The 20,605-nt window shown below is 44.7% G+C and overlaps 1 protein-coding gene across 1 annotated transcript in view; it reads right to left on the bottom strand.

Moving 5' to 3' along the window:
- Positions 1-20,605, bottom strand: part of pard3ba (par-3 family cell polarity regulator beta a) — a 140,922-nt gene that overhangs the window by 101,134 nt on the left and 19,183 nt on the right. Inside the window, exons 3-4 of the mRNA XM_083992248.1 lie at positions 13,340-13,514; positions 4,012-4,118 (exon numbers count right to left, since the gene is read on the bottom strand). Of these exons, the coding sequence (XP_083848374.1) occupies positions 4,012-4,118; positions 13,340-13,514 (282 nt within the window). The remainder of the gene's footprint in view (positions 1-4,011; positions 4,119-13,339; positions 13,515-20,605) is intronic.

Below are 20,605 nucleotides of genomic sequence, written 5' to 3'. Positions count from 1 at the left end.
AGTTTCACAGGAACACCTCGACACCACAGTCTTATACACATGTGGCACAATAACACAACAACCTCTGTTTTACTACAAGAATAGCACATGTAAGATATGGCATGTGGGGATGCACACCCACACATATACTGTACACACACATACACACATACACACACACAAACAAACCTGCCTCAGCTTGATGCTTTAAAATTAAGGGATCACGCCATAATGCCCAGTGTGAATCTAATCCCTGATTGAGAGCACTCCTGTTCATGTACACATAAAAACAGCAGCTCTCCTCCGCGGAAGCCCCGCTGTGCTCAGCCAATCGGCTTGCCCCGCTCGCTGCTCGTATCTCAGCGCACTAAGAAGGAACATTTGTGCCATCCCAGTCCTCACGAGTATAAGTCATATTGCTGCCTGCGTGTCTGCGGTGATTACATCACATTTGCAGCACTGTATATATACATCTGGTGACACACTTACACATTACACTTGTGTCTCCGCTATGATTATTATGGATGTTTTCATTTGCGTGCTAAAAGCAGCGATGGAGCAACCGATGTGATTCACATTACTGCGACTGGCACTAATGGCTCTACCTGTATGACAACTGCTGCTACCAATGTTGCCATTAAAAGCATAAGTAGAGCTATCAGTATCAGTGTCTAGCGTTGTGAATCAAACCTTAAAGGGATAGTTCAATGCAGAAAAACGGGACAGGAACGCTCATCAGCAGTTTTGCATGAATTTACCTCAAAAACAACAACTTCCGTTATTATCTCATAGCGTGGTGAATGTGCAGGTCACAACTTGTCCACCAGAGCGTTTTGGAGTTGTTGGATTGTGTATTTGATGAGTTTGAAAACCAAGAAATCCCATGAGCCTCCGTAGTGTAGCTCTGAGCAGCTCGCGGCTCTGCTCCGCCGTTCTAAAAATAGCTTGCACCGCCAATTAAAGGTAGCGCACCTACTCCTAAGACTATAGCAACTATTGCAATGCGAATTTGCCAAAATGTTGAACTATCCCTTTAACAATGGTTTGGCACTTGCCATGAATGTGTCCATAGCAACACAAATCTAAAACCGGCAAGCACCACCAGTTGGCAGCGAACGTCTGCTGGGATTTATAAGCTTGTTTACTTGTTCCTTTGATCAAATAATTCCTGATTTAAATAACAAAAAGTCTAATTTCACACAATTTTGTTTAGTTTCACATTTTCACATTTGAGAATACGGGGTTTGATAAAAATAGGCACTGAAAGAAATCATTGTTTTGGCACAGTAGTAGTAGCTCACCGCTAAATCTCAGGTATTACACTAAACAAGACGTAACACTACCACTCCTCATCTGTAGTTACAGTAGTATGTCAACTCCTTTCAGCACTTTCACTACAGCTGCTGCTGCTGCTTTTAAGTGCAACGTCTTCAAAGACATGTCAATATCTCAAAAGCTTCTAAGGATCAAGATTTTAAATGTGTTTTAGTTTGCCTAAATACGTAAACTATCCCCCAGAAGTCTTGCTTTATGGCTGTTTGGCTTTCTATAATCTATTTCCTTCACTCAGTGATTTGAATGGCTTAGTGGCCTCAGGATAAACGCTCAGATAATTTGTGAAACCTGTCTGAAAACCTGTCTAAGCACAACTAACAGGTTGTCTGCTCTGTTATTGTGTTGCACACTGCCAGCCATGTTTTTTTTTTGTGTTTTGGCTGCTGTTTGTAGTCTGAGGTATGTGTGAGTGACAGGGCAGTGTGCAGGCATATGAGAGATGAGGAGTTTGTGTGCGAGCGTGTGTGTGTGTGTGTGTGTGTGTGAGCATGTTACTGTGTGTGTGTGGTTGTTGTCAGACGGATGAGTAATGAGGTGTGCGTTTCCTTTGTGTATTTTCTCCGAGCGCTGGAGTCATCTGCTACACGTCAGGCGGTTGAGGAACGGCGTGTTGGTGTGTGTGCAGGATCACAGCTCCAGTCTTCCAGGTCGGCCCTACCTGACCCTCGTCATATCCATCACATCAACCCACCGCCACGCTCTGCTCACACTCTCACACACGTGCTCATGCAGATACACAACGTGCATGAAAGACGCACACCGCTGGGTTGAGTTGAGCTGGTTAACGTCTCAACTTTTCTACATCTGCAACTGAAGGAAACATCAACGCAGCAGAATGTATTGTAGATATTAAAGTCGTGTTGCATCAGCGCGCCGCGAGGTGTTGAAAACCACCCAAAAAAAGTGGGACGCAACAAGGAAGAGAGTGCAGAAACATAAGGAGGATTAGAAACAGCAAAGCGTCGGAGGTGGAGGGAGCATGAGAGAGAGAATTCAGCGGCTAGCAACATTAAACGTCTCATTTATTAGCGGGGAACATGGCAGGAAGTCCAAATCAATTAAAGGGCCGAGGCTGAACACTGCTCAGCCGTTTGCCAATTTCATTAGCTCCTCTTATGAGGAGAGGAAGAAAGACCGAGAGAGCTCTGTGCAAAGAATGCATGTGAATAAAAGACAGGGAGAAGTGGGCCAACCTTGGCCGTCACCATAGCAGGCGGTAAAATCAATTAAAGGGGCAGGCTGTATATTTATCACTGTATCAGCCTTAATTACACTTTATCAAGCTTTCAATACCTCCTCCAAGACAAAAAGGGGTTGTGTGTGTGTGTGTGTCACTTGAGAGTGTTTAAGTGTGTCTTTGCAGAAGTGAGTGTGTGAGTGTATCTGAGTGTGTGTGTGTGTGTGTGTGTGTGGAGGTTTCCAGAGAAGCAGTACAGTGGGTGAGTGAGGATGAAGTGATAGTGTATTGATCTATGGAAGTCCATCAGGCCTCGGACTCAATATGCCCAAGAGCTGTGACGGCCTCCTCGTCTTTTACACACACACACACACACACACACGCACATGCACACACACGAAACGCACACACTGCAGGGTTACAAATGCTCTTTGTTCTCCTCTGTCATGTGTGGATTAACACCGCGTCCCCTACGGTCCTCAGATTGTTCAGCTTACTATCCTTACAAACAAACTATTATCACTTCCTGACTCACCATTGATTTTCTTTTTTTACTGCAGATCTTCAAGCGCTTTAAAGATGCATTTCATTTAACTAGGAAAGAGCAGGAGTTGATGTTTACAACACTTTAATGTGGAGCACAAGGATGGAAATATTTATCAGCAGGTAGGGGAGCATGTAATCCTTCACTGAAAGATTACATGGAGACTCTTATTTGATTCATGGGAGGTTAATACAATTAATTTAACTGAATGCTTTCCATTAATTGTAATTATAAATGCAGATTAAGAGTGATCTGTAAGATTAAAGAATGATTAACTTGCTCTTTAAGTGAATAAAAACAGGGTAAACAGTGGGTTTAAACAGGATATTTTAAATCATCAATAATGAGCCTGTTCACTCGGGTCCGGCTGAGCTGTTTGAAGCTTTTTGTGTGTGTGTGTGTGTGTGTGTGTGTGTGTGTGTCTGTTGTGTTTTGTTTTACTAACTCGGCGCCCGCTGATGCCTGAGTTCTGCTTAGTCACCGCTGTGTCGAACACAGCAGGGGTGAACAACAGGATGCCCTCGATCCTCTTCTTCACTCTACCTGAGCTTCCTCTCCCATGCAGGCACACACACACACACACACACACACACACACACACAGAGTAGTGAGGCATCACACAAAGGCAGCACACAAAGTTCTTCTTAATGGCGGCCTATTTGGAAAAAGAGCACTTGAAAAGCCCGACCCTTTCAAAGTACAGCCCGAGGCTTGGAGCCGGACCACAAGAGGAATATTCACTGGGTTTGTGTCTTTGTCTTCAGTGAGCGAGTCAGTGAACACACCAGAGATGGAGCGGAAACAGCAGTTTGTTCATCTCTCTGTTGTTTCCTTACCGTCTTTTTGTATTTTTCTTTTTTTCCCCAACTCTGGTTAAGACTTTACTTTGCACTGACACAGACAGACATAACATTTTGTAGCTGGAGACCAGTTTGTCAGTTTGGTTTTCCTGCCTCTCCTGTGACGCGGTACTCACCGGTTCAGGAGATGCATTGCCGTAGTCAGCGGTCGGGGGCGTGGGCGCCCTCTCGAGGGGCGGGGCTATAGCAGAGTCGCTGCTGCTCCTCACCAACAGAGGCGTATCTGCAACGAAGAAAGACCAGAGTTAGAGACGGAGAATCCACATTAGGTTGGATTCCTGGAGCTGAGGATCACTAGAGAGAAGAAAAGGAGGAGGTGTGAGAAGAGAAGAGCGCTTTCTTTCTTTTTTTTTATCATTTGGCAACTTTCACACCAAGCAGCTGGTCATGTTGGTGAAATGAGCATCAGGGAAGCTCAGAGGGTTACGCTGACCCCTGAGGCTTCCTCTAAAAACAACTGACACCAAAGCAAATTGTAGCAGAAATTGCTACGATCTTTGTTGTCATCTTGAAGATAAACACGCATAAACAAAATAAAGGGGGAAAGATGGAATAAGCGACCCTCGGTTGGGCATATCGCGGATCCACAAATACAAGAAAATGGAGAGTGAAAAATGAGGAGTGACGTGAAATGTTTAAAATGAAGATCGCTCCGCTGTCGCTGCCATGATGAGACACTAAGAGCTCCCATTCATTTCAGAGTGACTCACAGACTCAGAGAGGGGACCACCAACCACCCCCCCTCCCTCCCACCACCCTCGTTCCCTCCAGCAAAACGCCCTAAGCCCACACCCACACCCACCCACTGTGTACATTTTCATGTGACCAGCTGTTGCCTTGGTATTCACACACACTTACCCGCAGCCCGAGAGGTAGCATGGGCAGGTCTGAAGCCACAATAAAACTAGTCAAACGAAGCTAATTTGGACCTTCGCGCTGCTTCTTGCTTTTAATACCCACCCCAAAGGGAGCAGGCTGGGTGGGGGGAAAGAAAAAAAACAGAGCCGTGTGTTTTAAAATTTTACTAGACAGGAGAAAATAAAGACAGGAGGAGGAGTGTGAGATAAACAGAAGGAGAAGAAGGGAGAGAACCTTGAAAACTAAACTGAGAGACACAAACAAAACTCTCTTTCCTGTAATCAATCTCTCTTTGGAGGGTCAGTGACAGGGTCCTGGTCTAACGTGGTCAGAATAGAGAGAGCAGAGGAGGAGAACAAGTGGGGAAGAAGAAACTGGCAGGGGTCAGAGTGTGTGTATGTGTGTGTGTGTGTGTTTGCGGTGTGCGCTCGTAGACATGAAAAATGGTCGCTCCAACCACCTCGGACACGCAGACAAATATCTCCTCTGCTGAAAACACAGCGTGGCACATGTTGGGTCGTTTGATGATGCGTTCAGGGTTCGGTTCATCATTTTTATCAATTATCCGAAATCCGAGCCTCGTCCTCCATCTGTCTGTGTTTCACACTCTCTCCACACCTTGTTAAGACACACAATAATACTGACTCACCGTCAACTACAGTACACGAGGCTGTTTTATGGAGGAAATCAACACGATGTGGTCTAATTTATTCTACTGTGAGAAGCAGAGTTCATGTTGGAATTTAAGGTGGAAAAATACTGTGATTTGCAGTAATGAAATGTGCTTTGATTTTAACACGGAAACATCTTCTTTAAAAAAAAATAAAAACAGACGTATTCTCAGAGCAGGCACACGAGGCATCAGAGAATTACAGCCGACAGCTTCGACGTGTCGACGGCTTCTGCTTCCTCCGTCTGTGTGCATCTAAAATAGGTCAAAGACTTTCTGTGCACAAAAAAAAAACATTTCAAACATGTTAAATGAGCCTTTTGTAAAGGTGTGTTCACAGCAAACACAAAGTGAATTTCAGATATTCACTGTGCACTATTTCCATTTCCTTTGCATTACCCAGACTTCCTCATGCTACGACTTTTACAAGTTTGGGAGGGTCGTGGATAGAAAGCAGTAAAACTTAATGTATGGTTCTGAACTGCCCTCCTTTACACACTGAGGAGAAAGTATGCATCTGGTTGGAGGTTTGGGTTTACGCACTTTCACCACAACATGGAGAGAAGATGACACCTGTGCTGTGTCTCAATTCAAATATTTACACTATTTTGAGTGGATGGTGCACTCATAACGGTCAAAAAGTTGAGTGTGGAACGATGGACACTTCCCACCCTCAATGATCGCCGTCTTGGCTATGTAGTGGAATATAATATATGTAAATCAACATACCAGGAAGCCAATGTTTTCCTCCAGTAAGAGGAGCCAGCTGATCCGGTGGCGGCGTATAATCTCCACCTCGCATTTAACAGGTGGCACACACAAGCAAAAAAATAAAGTACAAGTAAGGCGTTTATTATGGCTAATTTAAATTACAAACAGAACAGGCCGGTGGATGTGTTGACGGGCGACGATAGCGCTCCAAAAATGAAGAAAACGCTTGTTCTGTTAGGTGCATATCAACAGTATTCTGATTGAGACACAGCTCTGCTCTTACTACAAGGACAAAAGGTGCATTACATACCATAATTCCTTCATGACTGTACCTATAGCTCAGCTTAATAAGAGCTGAACTGAGTGCAAATAATGGATTTTCAAAATGAGCTCTGCACAGCCGACATCACCTTGAATTTTGACACCACACACACAATTATCCACAATGTCAATGATGCCACTTCCTCCAGTGACCAAGGCCGCTCCATGGTCACAGTCAGGGTGCATTACCCAGCGGTCAGCCCCATAAATCCTCCTCCATTTGCCCCATCCGAGTCAAATCGGTCTCCATTAATCCTCCCACCACTTAGACCCCGGAGCGCCGGCCCCCCGGCTATGTGAAGGAACCTGAGCCGAGGCGACCTCCGTGGGGTCGAGGTGAGTCACCGAGGGTTAGGGGTATTGATGGGAGTGACGGGTAGGAGTCTCTCAGGTCAGGCGCCTGTTTGGACACTCGTAAAAACAAAATAGCCTCAGAGGAATTCCTAATCAAAGGTGACTGGGCTTCGGTATTGAACTCACACATTTAGAGGCCGATACCTCGCCTGTTGCCCCGGGTGAACAACCGCTGCTACAACAGAGGGTGGGTGGGATGGGGGATTAATAAACAGATGGATTAATGTGTCTGCACCTCTCTTCAATATTAATATGAGTCCAGGTTCACTTTGCTTAATTAGCTAATGGTGCCTGCTGCAGGATTTATTTATTAGAAAGGCAAATGTGTTTGGTAGAATTTAACATACACAGATACAAGCGTAGCTGTTTATTCTATCACATTTTTTATAACTCTAAATCTCTATGTTGTTTTCTGAAACTAATGCGATGGAGATATAACACTGAGATATTACAGAATATGGCACCAGACATTTCCTTGGATGAGATTATCTGTGGCTCTACAGCTTTGAGGTCACAGTCATTAGAGTCACTTCTATAGCCGAGAGAGAATGTTTTTTTTTTTCCCCTGGATGCTTGAAAAATGAAATATTTCACATCTAAAGTGAAGAAATCATCCACTTGAAGTCAAAAATTGCTATTTGACCAAATAGTTTCTGATCTAAAACAGGTACAGGCATTTGATCAGATGATTAAAATGAAATGGCAGCCGTCTGTAGAAGTTACAGAGAGACTTGCTCTTGTCTCCCAGCAGCAGCAGCAGCAGCATGGCATCTGCAGCCCCCAGGAGCTGAGCATCACTCATGCCCTCTGTGCAATTTGAGCAGAGTTTTCATTTATTTTAAGATCACAGACATTTTTTTTTCTTTCTGACTTTAATACGCAGTCTTCTGCCAAGAGGGCCGAGGAGAGGTGGAGGCACTAAAACGATGGCTGCCTGTATTTTAGGTTCATTCAACAGGGCTGCGCACCCACGACCGCAAAAAGTGCCCTGCAACTCTAAATGGACCCCACCCACCAAACTGATTTCAGTGACCACTTCAATGCCAGAAAAACACAAATGCTAACACATTGAAACACACCCAAGTTGTGTTCTGCACTTATCTTTCCCTTGAGATGGGTGTAATTGGAGAGACCTGGAGAGGCCTGCTGAACTCTGCCAGCTCTGTGTTTATCTGCCTGCGACTCTCCATCTGTGGCTCTCTGCCTAACTAGGCTGCTTATGCAAGTCTGGGAACACAGTGGTTTATTTTAAGAATTTCCTCTTGTTTTCAGTTCTGTGAAACTTCTGTAATGCTGCAGAGCTAGTTCAGTGCCAGGGCAGGATGAAAACAAGGATGCATCATGTTTCTGACTGAGCATGTGTGCATGTGCGTGTGTGTGTGTGCCTTTGTTTGCCTTTGAGATTGCGTGTGCAGGCATGCGTGTATAGTTTGTGTGCTATATGTACATTTAATACCAACGGGGACTGTGCTTGTGTGTGCATGTGAATGTGTTGCATGTGCATGTGTGTGTGTAACGCCATGGGCCAGGGTGGTCTCGTTTCTCTGGCAATCGATACAGCAGCTCCGGCTCAGGCTGCTCATGGGATGATGCGATAAGGACTCTCTTCCTAGAAGTGCGTGCATTGTGTGTGTGTGCGTGTGTGTGTAGCAGCAGATCAATGCAGGTCTAATCATCCCACTGGGGCAGTGTGAAGTCCAATCACCCTGTTCAAACAAGCTGCCCAATCTGACACACAAACACTTTGATGCCTGGCTGATTACTGAACCACGTCTTGTCCTGTCCACCACCACCGCTCAGTGCAGGACTGCGTGCGCACTATAACCAGATCATAGTGAATAATCTGATTAAAGTAATAGTGTGATTAAAGCATTCACATGGTTCACAGTAACCTCATTTCCCAAGAACCTCAGTTTTACGTGATTTGCTGATAAATGGGTTAATGTCTGAAAGGATGCGTTGTAGCCAACGTGACACTTATTATGATTATCCCACAGCTGCCAGCCACACTCAATGTGCTTAATTGTCACTTTCGATGGCATATTTGCACAGCATAGTAATAGTGACACAGTTAAACAGGGAGTGTTTAGGTTCTGACTATGGAAACTAAGTTATACGGCCCCATGTGACAGAGACACTAAAGTATTCTGCCAGGCTGCAGCGGCTTCATGTAATTCTGTTTATCCCTGTGGGCTGGATGCTGTTTTCACTCCCTTTCGCTAATTTCACTGTCACTCCACGTCTCCGTTCGTCACATGCTGTCATCTGCAGTTAGGCTGACAGTTGGACTACTTACTGTAGGTATCGTTTGACACGTCCGTGTTGCTACACATGTTCTGGGGAAACAAAAACCTTCATGCAGATTGAAATGGTGGCATTGACCAAAGACTTTTAGCAGATGTTTAGAGGAAAGTGGCAGCGCTCCAGGAACTTAATGTGTTTTACTTATGTCTGAGAAAGCCTTAATGTAAAAGAGTTCATTTTCTAGAGTTCCCATCATGCTTTGGGTGGTGCATAAAGTTGCCATGCAGAGAGTTAGCTGTATGCTACACCTGAGCTCCTTTTTAATCCCTATATTTCTTTACATTTCTTTCCTGCACCAGGCAAGGTCGTCCTGAATTAATAACTCCCCTGTGCACGGTGCAGACAACACTACTTCTGATACTGAATAACAAGTCCTCATTAGCTATTCATCAGGCAAGATCTAAAGCACCTTATTTATATGATTTCAAAGGGAATTAATGGACGTTTGTTTGCATTCTGTGCATGAAGTCTGAGGAGAGGACTTATTAGCATGCATGAAAGCTCAATCAGTGCAAGATCATTGTAAGAAATAGGAATATATACATGGATATACATACACATATGTGTGTGTTTGTGTGTATATGTCAAAACTATATGTAGGCTATACATCCCATCACTTTCTGCCTGTCTCCAGTAAATGATGTTATTACAAATTGTGATGTAACAGCCAGTTAACAATCAATCTGGTTACTGCAAAGACCCTCACAGCAGTAGATGGGTGACTGTTCTGGTTGCGTTGTTTAACTTGCATGCTGCGGTTCTTTTGTGACATTGTGTATGAGTGTGTGTGTGTGTGTGTGCATGCATGTCTGGATGACAAAAGCAGCCTTATTGCATCAGTCTGGCTCTGTATGAGGGGCGTCACAGGGTCACATCATAACTAAGTTAGTCAAGGTTCAACAGGGCTGGAGAGCAGGTTGAGGGGTGGGGGAGGGAAGAGGTCCCACTGGGGTAAAAATGGGTGGTGGGTGTGTGTGTGTGTGTGTGGTGGAGAGGGACGGGAATTAGTCCATTCATGCTCGGCTGGAACCCGGGCATGCTAACAGGCTACAGTGCTAATCTAGTTAGAGGTGGAAGTCATGCAGAGAGTGCGGGGCAGGATGGGAGGGTGGCGGATACAGGAGGTATCTGGCGGGGCGGGGCGGGGGTGTGTGTGTGTGTGGGGGGGGCGATGGGTCAGGGTCTCAGGGGCCGGGTGGTGAGCCTGTGAATGGCAGGTGGTTGAAGCTGAATAGTAGAGTAGGCCAGAGATGGCTGGAGCCGGGGAGGAGGAGGGGGGCAGATGATGGGGAGCGGGGCAAAAGTGGGCAGGGGGAGAGCGATGGCAAAGGGCAGGTGTGTGCGTGTGCGTGTGTGTGTGTGTGTGTGTGTGTGTGTGAGAGAGACAGACAGAGAGAGAGAGATTTTTTTTTCTACAGACAACAGATGGAGAGAGAGAGGCAAATGAAAGGAGGTAATAGGAGCCCAGTCATTAGACACCCACTTGGTCACGATTCATCTTTGACTTCACTTGATCGTTGAAAAAACTGACCAATGCCAGACTCTGCACCAGAAAAGCTACGGATGTTCGGGTAAAAAAATCATCCTCTAGGTTATTTACAGTTAAGTTCAACCACAGCCAGAGGACAGTGCGGCCCAGACAGAGCAGTGATTTCCCCGGAGCCTTCTGCCTGACGCGTCTTGTGATCCTGCTTCCCTCTGGAGATGCACCGTGACCCACTAACTTGTTCACTCCATTTCCTGACTGCGACTAAAGTATAAACACCGTTTCTGGCTCGGTCACAAGTTGCATTTTTAACACCAGCATCTGCACAGCAACTGTTCAAACCAATCGCCCCCTCTATCAGCTCTGTTGACATTGATCGAGTTTCTGAACCACGAGCGGCTCCAACCTCTGACTTCAGAGGCAAATGCAGGATTTCCTGCATTAGCTGAGTATACACAAGGAGGATAAACACATAATTTCTCTATAACATGTCAAGAACAATTAGAATCTGCACATTTCTTTTATATAATATTTGTTTTTCTCATAGCGATATATTCATTTATTGTGGAATGAGTCACCTCACAAACAAAAGCGGCTTGACATTGGGATTTTCTGCCTTTCCGCTGCTGCTCTAACGCTGCTCCGGATGTGAGCAATAGCTAAATACCAGAAATATAAAGCAAGAGCAAGGCAAACATAGAACAGGAGGAGGCGTGCTTTAAGGAGGAAAAAAAAAGACGGAGAGAGAGTGTAAGAATGAGAGAATGGCAAAGACTGTTGAGACAAGAGTGTTGGTGGATAAGAAGGAAAACAGGGAAGAGGGTGAAAAGCAGGATGAAAGCTTAGCATCTTAAAGAATCTGCTTTTCAGAGATGTTCCTGGCAGCCTGTTTCTCAAACTGGTGACCACACATTTTTGAAAATGAGGAGTTTGACATATTTTTTTATTCTCCAAAAAACAAAATTAAAGAAAGAAGAATCACTCCGCCTCCTCGTGTCTCTGCGCTTCATTCTTTAACAACTTCATTTGTCACCGCGCTCTCTCCCTCTCTCTCTTCTCCCTCCTGTCCAACTGCCTGAGGTCTCACTGCATTGTCGTAGCTGAGCTGTCTCGCTGTCAGCAAGGCCTGTGATTGGCTGTACAGCAGCACATCACATAAATCCATCACCTTAATGGTGCATGGAGGGAAGCTTTTGTTGGCAGGAAGAATCAAGGAGCAGCATGGATCTTATTAATATGGTGTTCAGTGAAATACTTCACCGTCCCAGTCAAGTAGCCCTAACTAAAGCGTGATGAATAAAGGGACAGTACACCTGTTCAACTGCTTGTTAATGCAAATATCTAATAGACCAATCACATTAGGAGTAGCTTTGTTACCTTTAATTGTCGGTGCAAGCTATTTTTAGAATGGTGGAGCAGAGTCGTGAGCTGCTCAAAGCTAAGCTATGGAGGCTAATGGGATTTCTTGGTTTCCTTCATCAAACTCATCAAATACACAATCCAACAACTCCAAAACGCTCTGGTGGACAAGTTGTGACCTGTACATTCAACACGCTATGAGATAATAACAGAATGTTACGAGACAGAGTTGTTTTAGAGGTAAATTCATGCAAAACCACTGATACCTACTCCTAAAACTATGGGAATTACGGCAATGGCCCAATTTGCCAAAATGTTGAACTATCCCTTTAAGTGTCTGGGTTCACCAAAACTGGACAATAGACAATTGGAAAAACAATGAGCCCCAAAAAAGCCACTGACTGCACATATGCTTGTTTTTCTACCCTGTGGAGCTGCTGTCATGGCGACGTGTGAAAACAAGAACAAACTAACGAGAACAAGCCGGGTACATTGAGGACGACGGGAGAGAACGCTGCGTCAACACCGCGTCTGTTTTCACATGCCATCAAGTTACAGGCAGAAATCTCTTTTTACACTGTGGCTTCTGCTTACAGCTGTTCCATCAGTGTATCTGCTGATCTGCTCTCTCATGTACAGCCACACACCTACACACACACACACACACACACACACACACACACACACGAGCCTCCTGCTGTTTCACTAACACTGACTTTCACACACACACAAAAAAATGTGGAAGTGTTGATTGAGCGCTGCTTAGGTGTTGAGAGTTTTTTTTTCTTTAAACTGCAACTTGTTGTGCAACAGAATCCAGAGCTTGGATATGAAATGTAATAATTCAGAATCACTGAGCTTCAAATGTAATTTCCCTTTCAAATTAAAGGAGAATTCCGGTCATTTTTGACCCCTAAACCGTTTTCCTGATGATCACCTAGTGTTGGGGGGAGCAAAAACGCGACTAAAATTGATGCAGACAACGCTAACCTATGGGGGCAATTCTTTCAACCATAACAAACACTCAAAAAACAATCAAATATCTATGGTACATGACTGGAACCTTATGACACACCACTGAACTCATATAGTGTACAGTATAAACAGTATAAACGTTGTGTTTTTGCATGTAGTCACTCACCTCAGATAGCCGAACTCTGAAACGTCCTGGAAAGACATTACTATCTGATCACAGAGCACCTGCTCTCCCCGCCCCAGAAACAAACACTTTTTCCTTGTCGTGATGATATCTTTACAAAAATAAACGGTCGGAGATATTTTGGACATTACCACTGCACTGCTCTACCGTTTGTTTTTATCAGGACAACGATTTAGGGGTGAAAAATGAGCAGAATTCTCCTTTAAATCAGATCTGACGTACTGGCTTTGAGGATGGCCTCGTTGACTTCGATCTCTCCTCTGGACGGCTCGTGGTGCAGCATGTGGGGGTGGTAGAAGACGGGTTCAGGGCTGGCGTTGGCCGTGGAGTAGCCGGACTTGTTCTCCTTGGGGCTCTCCGTCCTGCCGGGCTGGGCTTCATCGAACACGGCGACCAGCTGGGGAGAGACAACAACAAGAGTCAAGTAAAGTAACTGTGAAATAACAAACGTGAGTGGCGTGCACGTGACCTGGAATCGACAAGATTTCCTCAAGATAAGCGTGACGGTGGAAACAATGTGATTACTGGCATATGAAGGAGCTGGAAGCGCCGCCAGGTTATATAGTCTCCACTGTGCCATGATCACAGTCAAGCTTTTGTGTGATTTATCTTGCCAACAGTGGGGATGCAACCTGCTTCATTCTGCCAAGTGTGCAGATGTGAGCGTGTGTGTCTTGTATGTGTGTGTAAGGAAAGCAAACAGAGCTGGATTCACGACTCATTCACAGCTCATCTCCCTCTTACAGCGCATAACACACCAGCAGATGCCACTTCGGTGACACGAGGGCTCATTTCTTTCTGAACAAAGTCGGAAATTCTGACCGCAGCGGCTCTCACACACACACACACGGTGAGGCAGGGCGAGGTGTGTGTGTATGTATGAAATTAGCAGTCAAATGAGATCTGACATGAGAATGAGAAGCTGTCAAACACAATGACACGGCTGCCACAATGAGACGGCGGGAGGAGACGGCGGCCGCCAAATGAACAGGGGGATGGAGGGCAGCAGAACGACAAACAATCCTAATTGAGACAGGGACATGATGGCAGATAGTGTGTGCGTGTGTATGTATGTATGTATGTGTGTGTGTGTGTGTGTGTGTGTGTGTGTGTGTGTGTGTGTGTGTGTGTGTGTTGACTGCGGGGCCGTGCCATCGCGGCTACGTGGCTTGATAAATGGGCGCGTGGCGGCGTGACGCTCTCATTAGGTGGTGCTGGCGAAGGAAATGACCACTTAATGAAAAGCAATAACCGCAGTGGAACAAGGGATGGAAATAAAACAACAGACGAGTGGAGGACGTCAATTAACAACAAAGGAGTGCGGAAGCTGTATGTGTGTGTGTGTGTGTGTTTACATGTGCGTAAACAATAACCACGGAGGAGGAGGAGGAGGAGGAGGAGGAGAGATACGCATCATCCATCATGCTGCGATGCCTCCTCACCTCAACCTCCCATGATTCAATATCCTCCTGACACCTGACCACTGCCATGCAAAGCAGACACACCTTCTGCATACGTGTGTGTGAGAGAGAGAGAAAGAGAGAGCATGCAAGAGAGAGAGTGAAAGAGAAGATGAGGGATGGAGAGGAGCTGGCAGATGCTGAGGAGAGAGAGACAGAGAGAAAAGAAAAGAGCGAAAGCCAGGAAAACAATCTGATTGCGCCGCTTGATGGATGCTTCTCCAGCTCTTTCTCTCTTCTTTATCTGCTTTCCTCTCTCTCCTCTTATCTCCCTCCCTCCCTCCCTCCCTCCCCGAGCCTCCGTCTCTTTCTCCAAACTCGCTGACAGCATCAATCAAAGAAGTCGTCTCGGAGCGTAATGTGATGTGCGCGCGCGTGTGCACGCATGCACGTCGGTGAGCGAGGCCCATTCGAAGACACCGCGAAGAAAAGAAAAAAAAAACGATTTATTCGTTTTGAACAACAACTTCCTTTAATGTTTGGAGAGTGGGGGCGGGGGGGCGATGATTTGCTTTTCCGGAGTTTATTTTTTATGGCTGACACAGGCAGGGAGCGATGCTGATGAGGGCCGCCCCGCTGCTTCCACTCATCACTCAATCAAACACAAAGTATCAACAAAATGAATCATGTATTACTTCATTTAGAACAAGTCGGAGCATGAAAAAAAAAAGGACTTTCTGAGCGAGTATCTCACCACGAGGACTTTTCATTGATCATACACTTCTTCTACGACATCTGATCTGATCAAGGGGCCAAAATCTTCAAGGTCAAAGATCGGACAAATAGAAAAAAAACACACCATTTACCAAAACAACGTGAGTGAATGAAGAATCTCACTTCTAAGAGTTGAATGGACCCAGGCTAAGTGGATGCCAGCTGATAGCAGATGGGTGCTGATGAGGGCCAAACCGAGGTGAGAGAAAGTGTTAAAATACTGTTCAGCGCTTCCACTTTTTTCTTTGTTTGTTTCCAATGTGTGCGACCTACCGTTTTCATATTGTGAGGCTTGGGCAGCAGCTTTGTTCAGCGCACTACTAAAAGATCCGCGACACTTCATTATGTTGGAGCTTCCAGCCGGCTGTCCTTTACACAAGAGACTAAAGAAAATAAATAAATTAAAGCATCATTAATACTGAGAAATAGCAGGAGAGGATTCTTGGGGACGCGGCTCGGTTTTCAAAGGCCCCGCAGAGGTTTTGAAATCCAAGTCCTTCAGATGCAGCGCCGCCCCGCTCTTCTGGAGGACCCCGCGCCCCGGGATGAAAAACAACACACACCTTGAGTGCCTCGCCGTGTGTTTTTTTCTAAACTTGCAGGTTTCTCTCCTGGTCGTCCCTGCTGACTAACATTAGTATTCTGGAAAACAAATCGCCTTGTTTTCCTTTGCCGCGTCCGTGGGGGGATATCGATATGGACCGGGGGAGCCTGCATGTCAACTACTGCTGAATAATGTGACCCCTTTGTCTCATTAACATAACACACACACACACACACACAGAGCAGTGTACACACACTGATACCCATGGCAAATACAAATAGCTGAACCCTTTATATTGTCATGTTATGATCGTCTGTAAATTATGATGCGGCGTGTGTATTCAACGTGACCAGACTAGCTGGAAGGTGTGTACGTGTATGTGTGTGTGTGTGTGTTGCCAAAGCGATTATCATGACATACATGAAAGCAATATAAAATAGCATGCGTGAAGAGATAAACACTGTGTCTGTGAGTATTCTTGTCCATACACACACACACACACACACACACACACACACCGCCTACAGCGCCAAGTTATAAAGTGTTGCAATGTATGTGGCCCCCAGCTGACAAATGCACACTCGTTTTGCTCAATTTCGTAAAAAAAGGCGAGAATACAACAGCCCACACAAATGCTGCATTACTTTAACATGTTACTTTGGGTTAAAAAATGTCAGTTTAAATCCTGAGATGGAAGTGAACTACATTTCCAAGAAGGTTTGAAAAGGAAGTGATTCGGCATCTCTGGCTCTTTCAGAATAAACTCCAGAGACTGATGCAGTTCAGCTCAGTTGTTCTCATGGTTTGTTGTAGAAGCTGCACCAAGGAGCCGGTATGATAATAAAGGCTGGAACTGGTAAAACTAAATGGAACACAGCCACTGGTAAAAAAGTGGCTGTTTCACAACACTGGAACAACTATGAAGGAATGAGTGTCCAATTTTGTTTGTGTTGTGTATGCATGCATTTGTTTTAAGAAATACATTAAAAAAAAAAGTATTAGTTGTGATAAATAATATGACATATATATACACGGTTGCCCATAAGGTTGGAATCATTTTGTTTTCAAACACATTCCTCTTTTTATTCCTATTATAAAGGATATGTTGGAACAGATGGAACAGATTTATCAATAAAGTTTTGAGAAGATATACAATACACTTTATATGTCAAGAAGAAACCACATTGTCACAATCATTTCATGAGAATATACATATATATTTTATTCCAACTTTTTGGGCAACAGTGTATAGATAACACATCAGGAAGTCCAAACATCTAAAGTAGGTTTTATCCAGATGTTAAATCATGACACTCTTTCTGGTGGGTGCGTAGCCATAGCAACCTTCTCCCTTGATGAAGTGACCTCGTGCACTCACTACACTGTAGCTAAACCTGACCTTTGACCTCTGTGTTACAAGCGGGCCGGGATTTCTTTACTGTGATCAATAAAGTCTGGCATTATGATTATTGCTGTTTACATTGTTCTCGCCCAGGCAGCGTGAGTCAGCAGCCAATCAGGTCCAAGAGATGAAATGCATCATGGTTATTGTGTTTTGAATTTTTAATGATGGGGATATGAACTGATCCCAGCTGCTGTGGACAGTATATGGTGTTTACATGTTGCAACTCACAGATGGAACAGTTGAGCCTTTTTAATAATTGATGTACTTGCTGAGAATTAATTAGCCAAATGCAGCACATCGTCCTGCGTGGTACACACAAGGGAAACACACACACAATCAGTGATGGTCTCACACTGTATAAAGGCATTATTAAAAATGCACACAACTGTGGACGCACACACTTGTCACAGTTAGAGGATGAACAGTGCCACCTTGCTTTAGTCGAGCACTACTGCACGCTGCTGGTACCAGTCAAACCTCTACACACCAGCATCAGCAACACACACAATCTCACAAACAAACATACACACTTTCCCTATTTCATCCACTGGTACTAATCAACCCATTTTTCTTCCCCTCTCTCATCCCTGTCTAACATAGCTGTGTGTGTCCTTGTGTGTGTGTGTGTGGTACCAGTCTATTGAGATGCTTTGCTTTTGTGCTGTTGTCATTTATCTTACGACTGCCCCCCTTTCCTCCGTTCTCTCCCTCGCACGCTATTCTTCATTCTTTCTTTGAACGAGAGATGCATAATTCAGAAGGAGCGCGCGGCATCCTGACAGTAGTATGGTAAACCAATCATCTCTCCCAAACACACACACACACACACACACATTTGGGCAGTCAAATATAGAATACACACATATATATATACAGAGAGAGAGAGAGGGAGAGAGTCTGACTCACACACAGACACACTCTCTTCACTAAAGTACAGGTTTACACAGACTATTCTAGACATCTGTTTTTTCAAGCACTAAAATGTGAATCAGAGAGAATAAACCTCCTGCATGCAGCGTCTCCACTTGACTGCAGAAAATGAAAGCCTGTGCTACCTGACAATTTTGCTCGGCGCACACATGTTTGTGCCGTCGCTGAAAGGATTCAGAGCTGCGGTTAACGGTCAACTGATGGCGCTCGGCACGGCTCCCCGCAACTGTGCATTTGTGTATCTATCTCTGCTGTTGTTTTCTGAGTCGCCGCCGGCTGCCCGAGGTGTGAAGATCCTGGGAAGTGGAGTGCTGCTCGCAGGCAGCGGCAGAAACGAAAGACGCTGTTCGACAAAGAGCAAACGAGATGTGGAGAGAATGAGTTTCTCCACGGCTGGGGAGTATTGACAGTGCACACAGGTACAGAGCTGAAGTTAAGTATCTCCCTCCCCGAGTGAGCACAAATCTGCCTCTTGAAGTCCACGGCCTCGCGTGAGAAATGGCAATCACTTATAAACAAGGCGTGTGCAGTTATTTTGCCCGGCTCCAATCGACTGGCAGGTAATTGTAATTAGTGCTACTCCACAGTGAAGAGCAGTGATGGCGAGGTCACATCGGAGAAACAAATAACGCCTCATGTTCAATTCATAACAGCAGATTCATCATGATGACTTCTGATTATTTATTTTTTTTACATACTTATATTCACTCTTCATTTCTGCGTTAGCTAATGATACGCTCCATCTCCCAGAATGCCCCTTGACAGCAACCAGTGAGCTCTTCTGGATGGTTTTATTTATTGCTCAGCCCACTTCCCCTTTAAATCAGGAAACATTAGCTAAATCTCATATAATAAAAACTTTTTTTTTTTCATCTCTTATACTGGTGTTAATATATCACTACATACTCCTGAGTCTAACAGTGGTCAAATTGAACAATGTTGAGTCTAAACCTAGTGAAATAAAGACACAATGTGCTTGTTTTGAGCTGTAGATATTAAAAAATAAAGAGGATATAACCTCAGTGGTGGGAGCCATGACAAAAGAGGAAGTTATTTTATTGGTTGTGATGCACTCTGGTCGACTGAGGAAGTTGTCAGAGCAGAAATCAGCATCACTTTCAATCAGGAGATTCATTTTGGATAAAAAAAATTAACAAAACATCGACCATTGACAGTTAAGATGGTAAAAGCTGACTGGAAACATCTGGATGACCATATACACCAAATGACAGGTACCTTAAATGAAACGTACAGCTGCTTTTTTCCCAGTGACCAAAGTAGATTCTCCCTCTAATGATGGACGACACAAACAACACCAACATTACATGCTCTCTGTGCCAAAAACCTAATCTTTGTTCAAGAGCACATACTATATACACTCCACATAAATACACACATTTTTAGGGCACCGTCGGGGCCATCTCAGGAATGTTTGGCCTGTGTTATTTAAACAAGTAGAAAATTGGTTGTATTACCGGTGAGAGCGGGACTAATCCTACTTCTGTTCCTGCCTGAATCTATACAGCACACTACCAGATGTGGGGGATTACCTCTCAGGAACACACACACCTGGCTCTGGGCCTGCACACACACACACACACACACACACACACACATACTGTACACTCAGATCAGTGCGACACACACTCAGGCAGTGTGTAAGATTAGAGAAGCAGCCACAAAGACACAAAGGAGGGCAAAGAGACACACTCTCACTCTCCCACTCATGAACTCATGCACACAAGAAGATGCACAATCCAACTTGTGCGCTGGCTGGTGGTGAGGGACTCTGAAAAAATTAAAATAATGAATCATATACAGAGACATCACTACTTGAACCTCTAAATCTTCCTTTCTCTGTGTTTGATGAGATGCCAGTGGATCCAAACAGCAGCTAATACTTCCACATTGAACATAACGTGTCTTTGATGCTCCTGACAGGATCAACACCAAAGTAAATTCCTCTGTCTGCTGCTGCTGCTGCCGTCCGGGCATTTACATTTATGCAAATGCAGCGCGGGGTGACCCAGAACTCGCTTCCAAAACGTAAAAATAGCAGAAAAAGCAGAAACGCATCCTGCTGTTATCCACCCTCGTTTTCAATCTCCTCCCTGACAATTGATCTTCACAGACACGCATCTCTCCGTGGATAATGTTCAATACTACAGGACACTAAATAAAAATCACAAAATATGAAATCCTCCAGGAGGAGCGGTGATGCAGGTTAAACAGTTGTTTTCCACCTGTGTCAAACCTAAATTGCTTTTAGTCACCGAGCTTTTATTATATTTGCACACAGATTAGAACGAGCGTATGTTAATACAACTCACTGACCTACAGACGCAAAGGGGGGAAATGCATATCCAAACTGCTACATCAGAGCTGAGTGCAGGATCAGGAGGAATGGAATATCAACATTTGAGAAAATTGGGATC

Source organism: Trachurus trachurus (genome assembly GCF_905171665.1).
Source record: "Trachurus trachurus genome assembly, chromosome: 2".
NCBI classification, from domain to species: domain Eukaryota; kingdom Metazoa; phylum Chordata; class Actinopteri; order Carangiformes; family Carangidae; genus Trachurus; species Trachurus trachurus.
This window is presented reverse-complemented; position numbering and strand designations above follow the sequence as displayed.